The sequence below is a fragment of the Pterocles gutturalis genome, unplaced genomic scaffold (assembly GCF_000699245.1).
Source record: "Pterocles gutturalis isolate BGI_N339 unplaced genomic scaffold, ASM69924v1 scaffold21283, whole genome shotgun sequence".
NCBI classification, from domain to species: domain Eukaryota; kingdom Metazoa; phylum Chordata; class Aves; order Pterocliformes; family Pteroclidae; genus Pterocles; species Pterocles gutturalis.
Window position 1 is genome coordinate 3,095 of NW_010126113.1, and position 8,922 is coordinate 12,016.

General features: G+C 36.5%; 1 protein-coding gene across 1 annotated transcript; it reads left to right on the forward strand.

Annotated features, from left to right (window-relative positions):
- Positions 1–488: 488 nt before the first annotated feature.
- Positions 489–6,822, forward strand: LOC104465707 (E3 ubiquitin-protein ligase HACE1-like; the record flags this gene model as incomplete). The annotated part of the gene is made up of 6 exons (XM_010078864.1): positions 489–543; positions 1,750–1,839; positions 3,634–3,738; positions 5,088–5,163; positions 5,435–5,566; positions 6,749–6,822. Coding segments are annotated over 6 exons (532 nt in total), but the record flags the coding sequence as incomplete, so codon positions are not given.
- Between the last annotated feature and the right edge of the window lie 2,100 nt (positions 6,823–8,922).

Sequence of the window (8,922 nt, forward strand, 5' to 3'; positions counted from 1 at the left end):
AATTAAAATGAAATTTATTGCATTCGGGTATTCAAGTCTAGAGACAAAAATGAATAGTTACGGAGTAACTTAGTTGAAAGAAATCACTTTTACAAACTCATGTGTATCAGGACTATGGAAGTCACCCTGGAACACAGCACATTTCCTTCTTTTTCAAATAAGCTATTTACTTTTTTGTTAATGCACATTTCTTAAATAGTTTGACTTAATTAACAGAATTGTAAATGTAAAGAAATTGTTGCTCCATTGAAAATTCTGTAATTACTTTGTAAAAGAAAAAAGCCACATTGAAATTTCATGTATTGCAATCCTGTTAATTCTGTGTAAATATGGTGTCTTTTCCTTTATAGTGAAACTTAGGTATGTATAACCTGTGTAAAAAGAATGATCTATTGAACAATGGACACTTGAAAAGGTAAATAAGTGTTGCTGGATGAATTTATTTTACAGAAAAGATTTCTTAATGAAGTAATTTAATTTCTTCACAGATAATGAAACTGCTGTATATACACTAATGCCAATGGTGATGGCTGACCAGCACAGGTAGGAGCTTCTGTAAATTTCCTTTTTTTTTTTTTTTTTTGGCTCTGAAAAACCAGCATGTTTGTTGGAGTTGCAGCTTCTAGAGCTTTCTCAGGAGTTCTGCTGCTCAATTGCTGAGATACCTTCTGTAGCTGAAGTTGCTGATTGTGTGCATCTCAGCATATTCTTACCTGAGAAACCTGTTTTACTTTCTGCCATAGACCAGAGCTGGGATTTATTCTGTTGATGCAAATAGAGAAATTTGTCCTAGGATGAAAATCAGAGCATTGTCTTGTAACTGAGTTGTAGCTCTGAGTGTGTATTGATGACAGAGAAGCTCGTAGTCTTGTTAGACATCTCAGAAAGACATGGAATAAGAGTCGGACGATGATATTACTGCTTGTGGGACTCCTCAGATGAGCAGCTCTTTCTCTTACCTAGTTGTCCTCAAAGTGGTTGGGTCCTTAGTGCCAGCTAGGTGGTGCTACCTTCTGCTGAGTTTTGTAGGCAAGCAGGTAGTAACTCTTACTGAAACTGTAAGCTGTTTATAAAATCAGGGTAAAAATTTTTTCTTCTACATAATATCTTCTTGAGATTGTGTGCAAGGGTTTTAAATTATGTCATCAGCTCATTACTGGAGGTTGAAATCAGCAGTTCACTTGCAGTTTCCCCTATTTTGAAATATTTAATCTTAACTAGTATTTTATCTGTACTAATTCGTTAAGGCTTGAAGAGTCCTATTTGAATTTCTTATCCTGTTGACATATCACATGTCCTTCTACTTCATCATGGTGATTTCAGATACTGGTCTTCCTTCTGAACTTTGCCTGTGTTTGGGAAAGCTGCTAGATAGCTGGTTAGGATGTCTGTGGTGAGATAAGGAGAAAAATGGCAATTTATTGTTTTTCAGACCAAAGCTATAAGTATGCTTGTTTTCCATATTTGTAAATAAGTGGTTTGGCCATCTGGTCTAATTCTTACTATTTACATTTGAAACAGTTGTCCAGTGTCGCAGGTCATTTTTTATGTACAGGTAATAAGTGAAAGAGTGAAAGTACTGTTAACATGAAGATGCTTGAAAGCTGTTGGATCTCTTGTTCAGAAATTAGTTGGAGGGTAAAGAAGTAGTGATCAAGTAAGAAATAGTGTACTTGTGTACAAGTTATAGTATGTACCTTGCTTGGATATTCTGAGCTGTTTTAATTAAAATTATATTTCTGTTTGAAGGTCTGTCTCAGAGCTGCTATCAAATTCAAAATTTGATGTGAATTATGCATTTGGACGTGTGAAGAGAAGTTTGCTTCATATTGCAGCAAAGTAAGACTTACTTGAGTCCAGTCCAGAAGTTAACAATGAAAGTATTGCCACAAATCTAAGGCACCAATGTAAGCTGGAAAACTCTGTAGTATCAGTTAACATTTTGTTTTTGCACTTCTTTTTTGTGTTTTGTTTGTTCTTTTAGCTATGTGCCTGCCTCATTGAGAGGACAGGTTTTACACATGATATCAAATGGCTTTCCAAATCTTAGCAATGGAAGTCTTGGTAGATAATTTTTTTTATTTTCTGTGAAATCTCAGTCTGTGAAGAAATGTAGCCATTATGTGTATCATGTATAGCTGGCTTACTCTTGCCTTTGTAGATTTAGAGAAACCTTGTCTGCAGGTGCTGCTTGTTTTTGAAGTGTTGTAAAACAGTGCGAAGCACTTGGATGTTCATTGGGAAGCAGCTGTTCCAAAGTACTTCACGTGCCCATAACTGAAGGAGGTATAAATTGGCCACTCACATCTAATAATTTTTTGTATCCTGTATAAAGGACTGAAGTGCAAGTTTTAAATCTGTGACCTAGATTATTTGTTATTTATATGGCTCTTCAATGGGGATAAATCTGTGTTGCCAAGAAACAACCAGATTAACATTATCTTAATAGAAATGAACCAGACAGTTAAACTTTAAACTAATGAACAGATGCTCTATATTTGTGACCCATTTTAAATATCTTGAAAATTCTTACATTCAAACTATTAAAGTAAAAATAAAAGAAATAGTAGTAATACTGCATATAAATAGCAGGTATTTGGGCACAATAAAGGTAGAATTTCCAGCTTTCTAAGCAGACTATTTTAGAAATATCTGTTTCCCAGACATTCCATCTCAGAAGCTGCTTATATAAAATTTACTTAAGAAAGTACTTAAAGAAAAAAGCAAGCAAATCTTTAGCATACATCTTAGATGTATCTTTGAAAAGGGTATTTATTTGTCATAAAACCCAAGAAGGTGTGTTATACTTAGTTTCTGGATTCTCTTATACCTTGGCTAGTTATTGTGTCATTAAGAGGGTGCTGAGATGCTGGTTTTGCAACCTATTGTAGAGCTAGTCTTCAGTTTCTTTGGATTGTTGTGTAACAGTTCTGTCATTGGGAAGACTGGTAACAATGGATAGGCTAGTCGTGATAGATACAAAAATACTGTAAGTTTATCCTCCCAGTCAGCTCTTCCCCTTGAAGATTTCAGGAGTAAGATAAACATATTGTACAAAGTTTCTGTGGTCTTGATGACGTTGGTTATCCTGAAGAGCTGCCATATTATGAGAAGTAAAAGGGAGTTTCAGGTTCAAAACAAATAGCAAAGAAATATTTGTATGAGTTTTAGAATTTTTCTGATATTTAAACTTTTAAAATGTAACTTCCAGACACTGAAATGTAACAAAAAATGATATTGAAATTGTTATTTAATGGAAAATTCAGACCTGTGAATAGATTAAAGATGAGGGAGGTGAGAGGAAATAGTAATCTAAACATTTTAAACTGTTTACATTTTAAACAATTGACAGTCTTAAAGATTCGCTGTTGAATTTTAAAGTCCCTAAAATCACATAGAAGGCTGGCACATATTCGTTAGTACAAGTTCTGATCTTTCAGTTCTCCCTTCCTTTAAGTGTCTTTCTTTTAGCTTTGAACTACAAGGGTATTAAAATGGTTTTGTGTTAAGATTGTGTTAAGCTTTTCTACTGAATGTAATCTGTACATAGTGTTGCTGTTGTCTTTGTATCAATATAGATTTGGTTTGTAAATATCCTTTTCACAGTTTTTCCCTTCTTTGTTTTGTTCTTAGCTGTGGATCAGTTGAATGCCTTGTTCTATTATTAAAAAAAGGGGCAAATCCAAACTATCAGGACATTTCAGGATGCACACCTCTCCATTTAGCAGCAAGGAATGGGTAAGAAAAAGGTTCTAAAAACTCTTAAAAAGGTTTTGTGCATAATGCACTTGAGCTGATGTGTTCTGTAATATTTTTGCATAATTCAAACAAAATACTTTGGTTTTCACTTTTGAAAATAGGGATGGCACACTTATAGGGAACATGGAGGTTAAGATCTGTACTTTGAATATTCAGAAAATAATTTTATATAAATGGAAATTATGTCTGAAGTGCCCATTTCAGTGCCAGTCATTTTAGTGTTTTCTGTTAAGCAGGAGCTTAGTGGTTCTTACAACAGTGGTCAAACAAGGGATGTATTCACCTTCAAGTTAGGTAAGTGAGAAAAGTTTTCGAAGAGGACATTGGATGGTTTGTAAGGGTTCAGAGATTTCAGACCTTTCTCAGTAAAGATTTCCTTGAAGACACTACAAGGAAAGGAATATAAAGTTTGCCTGCACAATATTAGGGGAGAGGAGGAAGAAAACCCAAAACAGTGAGCAAGCGTCTGTTGAAGAACTTTTAAGGTCTTATTTATTGAATTGTAGTATGTGGAAACACACAGCTGATAATGGTAATATTGTCTTTTTCTTTTTAGAGCGTGTATGTAACTGAGTTGTATCATGGCTGGTACTTCAAATGAGGAGGAGGTAGTGCTTAGTGGCTTTTAGGTATGTGGGAGGAGTATTTGTAGGGAGAAGGAGAAAGAAGCAGCCAAGTGGTACATGATGAAATGTAGTAATACACACAGGAGACAGTTATCTGGAAAGGAGGCATGAGAACGGTGTGGGAGATACCAAATAAAAAGGAAGAGTAAGAATAAACTCTTAAGGGTAAGCCACTTAGAGCATTAGAGAGTGTTAGGAGACCAAACAAAACATGATGTAGGAAACCCACTCCTACTTTCATTAAGGCAGTTATTGTACTTGCCAAAGATTTACATAGTGTTCCAGTGAGTGTCTCATTAAACAATGATTTAGTTGTGTACCATAAATGTGTTCACTGAAGTGTACAGACAGGGATGAACTTCCTGGACTTCCATTAGCTGACCTCTAGCTTCTTGTCTTGAGAGCGTGGTTCATGCTGAGCTGAAGCTGTTAGAGTGGTGATGAAGTACTTCTAGACTTTCCACAAAAACATTCAGCTACACAACTATGTTTTTAGCCCTGTGCTGTTGTATGCTGCACTTGCACTGTATGAGTCTGTTGCTACTGATGACTCTTTTTCTCAGTACTATACTCCTTATAGCATAAAACTACCTGCTGTGATTTGTACAATGATGAATGAGAGCGAGTGGAGCTCTGAGAAGATACTTGGTCTTCATTAATTATTTTCCCTGTCTGTGTTTTAATGTATTCTTTTGTTTATAGCCAGAAGAAATGTATGAGCAAACTGCTGGAATACAGTGCAGATGTCAACATTTGTAATAATGAAGGCTTGACTGCAGTAAGTGCTATTGATTGTCATGATGCTCTTAAAACTAACTCAGAATTTGAAGATTCTCATTTCTTAAGCTTCTGCCATCTTACATGTAAATAAACAAAATTGCTGTGGGCCTAGTGCCCATAATCAAAAGATGTGATCAAGTATCTAAGCGTATGATAATACTTTTCGAAGCTGCTTTTTGTGAAAATTTTCACAATAGATTTAAAATAATATTTATGAAATGCTTAAATCATTGCTAAAGGAAACTTATATCTCATCATTTTGTACTTAGATTCATTGGTTGGCTGTCAATGGACGAACAGAGTTGCTTCATGATCTTGTTCAGCATGTCAGTAATGTCGATGTTGAAGATGCAATGGGACAGACAGCCCTTCATGTAGCTTGTCAAAACGGTCACAAGACAGTAAGTTTCTAGATGTTATTAATACATTGGATTTGTAAAGAGTTGGATAATGCCTCAGTGGTGTTGTGTGTGGTTTTTTATAACCTTCAGGCTGTTTATGCACGTGATAATGGTTAGAAGTGTGAAGAATTCTATTGTTTGTCTTAGTATTGACTGCATACACTTCCATGAGAATAACTAGTTTGTTCTTGTGGAGATGATTGATCTTAGTGTTTATGGGAGTTTAAGTGACCTACTGTATCCTATTCAGCTATTCTGTAATACTGTTATTGCCTTGTTGATTGCAGGTTTTGATGTAATGTGAAACATTTGAAGATGTTGTTCCTTTTTAGAATGGTTGATTCATAATTGTACTAGGACTATGTGCTTCTGAAATCTGAAATGATCTTAATTTACTGTGAATAAAAAATGAACGCAGACTTGGGTCAGTTAGATATATTTAACATTAGAAGTAAACCAGTTTGCACAGACTTCATTTATTGATATGTGTGAATAATTTTTAGGCCTCGCCTTGCATTAGGGCTGACTATTTACTCTCAAGAGTACAGCTCTGGATGCTTTACTTGAACTGCATTACAGCCATGTACAGTAGTGCTCTTGAATTATGCAGTCTCCAGGACTATTTGCTGTTAAAAATTATCTTTCTACCCAGATCCTTTCTGTTGTCATTGTCAGAACTTGAATCTGGAAGACCGAATTCTGAGAAACTGTTAATATAAACCTATCTACTTTATGTGATTGGAATATAGCAGAAGTTGTTTAAGAGTTTGCTTAATGTTTTCATATTTTAGAATTTGCTTACATATTTCTTCTGTTTTAGTGTGTGTTTAAAACTTCAGCTTGTGATAAGGCTGTTTATGGCTGTCACTAACTTGAGGTTTACTTCTCTAAAAAGTGTTGTTTTCCTTTATAACTGACTTGTAGTTCCAGGGGTCTTTGGGATTAGCTCAAGTTCAGTAAAAGCATTGTTATTCAAACAGGAAGCTCAAAGGAAGCTTTATGAGCTCTGACAGCCATGATTTTCCATCTAGTGTGTAGGAATTTTGGTTTTGAGATTCATTACTGAAAATTAAATCCTTCAGTGTAATCAGAGATGCATGACACTAAATAGTTGCAAGCCAATAGACTTTTCTGTTGCTCTCTTTCTAATGCTGCTGTTTTCTTCTATTCTAGACGGTGCAGTGTTTGCTAGACAGTGGTGCAGATATAAACAGACCGAATGTGTCAGGGGCAACTCCACTCTATTTTGCTTGCAGGTATGTATTATTAACTTTTGAATACTGTGGTAGAAGTTTTGGTTTTTTTTTTTTTTCTGCAGTAACAATGATTAGAAAGCATAAAAATTAGGAAACAAAAGTTGGCTGCTCTATAATCTTGCCTCATGTTTGAACATAGTTTAGTGTTTCATCTAAATACTTAGTACTGCAGGCTTATGTACCTCTTTTTAACAGACATGTTAAACACATAGCCATGCATGTTCTAGTATGAGCCATAAATCAATGACTGCTAAACTTTTTTCTGAATAACTGAGATCTACCAACTTAGATTATTTTGAGTAATATTTTTCTTTCTATGGCTATTTTAAACCAGGGTATCTTATGGTAAGGATTTGAGTGGCTCTTTTAATGGGTCAGTGTTCTTCACGTACAGCTCTTGGGGCTGGTTAAGTAATGATAACCTTCCTGCCTCTTCCTTCCCAGGTAGTTTGTAAACAGAATTCTGCCAGGCAGACCACTTTCATGCCATTTTTAAGATACCATCTACATTAATATTTTTTTCTTTTGTGGAATGACCCCCTATGTTGAGAAGTAAGAATAATTAAGCTAGTGATTACTACATTCATCTGTTTCTGAAAATGCAGCCTTTTATAAGGCAAGTTTGACTATTTTTTAATGTGCGTTATTGTGTGCACATGAAATGTGCATGTGTGCCTTAATGTTGGATTGAAATTATATTTTTGCTTTGATCAGTTCTCTTCACAGTTTAGTTTCATTTCAAAACTAAAATGATAAAAGGACTTTTTGTTTTAATTGGAGCATTTCTGTTATTTGTTAGAACATTTAGAATTTTATAGTCCCTGTGCTTTGGTTAAGTAGTTCACAGAATCACAGGATGGTTTATGTTGGAAGGGACCTTTAAAGATCATCTAATCCAACTCCCAAGGTTGCAAGGGATTTCCACCATCCATGCTTCCACAGGTATTGTGAAAACAGGGATTTAAAATCCCAATCTATTCAGCCTTTGTTGCACCCCCTGAGCCTCCTTATGACCCTTCTGTGTTTCAATACTGTACAGGTGCTGGGATGGGAAGAGGAGGTGTCTGGCTGGAATCAGCTCATACTCCTCATTTACTACCTGTGTTTGTTTTACTTTTAGACTAGCACTTTAGTGACTTGGGAACTCATGCGATTGCCTCACTTTCTGAGACAGCAGCGCAATACAGTTTTCCCTTGGACAGAACCACCTTGAACAGAGAGAGAAAATATATTTCTAAAATGTCTGTCCCCCCTTTTACCAGAATTATCCACCCATCCAGCTTATCTTCTCCTACCTGCACCCATGACTATATGTTAATATAAGCAAAAGGAGAAATGGACTGACCTGGTGGCCTACCTGGTGGCTGGTCTTCTGGGAGACCTGGTCTCTGGAGTTAGTGTATGCTGACTCTTGGCAGTTGAGTAGAAGGCAAGTGGAGAATAAATAGCTGCTGGGTAGAGTGCCTTGGTGCTTGATTTAGGGACTGGCATTGGCATCCACTTTAAAAGAAGTAAGCAGGTTGCCTTGGCTTGGAGGTTTTCCATGAGAAAGGAATGTGCTGCAAGGATAGTGGTGATGTTCTTTTAGAAGTGAACACTTGGAGCAGCAGGAAAGATAGAATGAACAGGTTGTGTAGTGGAAGTTAACATCTCAGAAGTGTCTGTGGTGGTGCTGCCACTGTCCTGGTTTCGGCTTGGACAGAGTTAACTTTCTTCATAGTAGCTAGTAAGAGGCTATGTTTTGGATTTGGCTGAGAAGGCAGCTGATAACATACTGATGTTTATAGTTGCTGCCAGGACAGTCAAGGACTTTTCAGCTTCTCTGCTGTACCAGTGTCTGCAGGTGCAGGAGAAGCTGTGAGGGAGCATAGTCCAATTACTAGCCTAGGAGTTGATCTTGGGTTTAGGACTGAGGCCCAAATTGGTCAGTGACATATTCCATATCATGCACGTCATGCCCAGTATATAGATGAGAGTCTGTCCGGAAGTGCTCTCTCTCCCCTTCTGGGTCGCCCTTCTCTTGGCGTCATCTCGCTCCCTTGGTCAGCTCTCCGTCTCAGATGCTTGGGCCCTTATCTCCTTTCTGGGATTGTGGTTTCA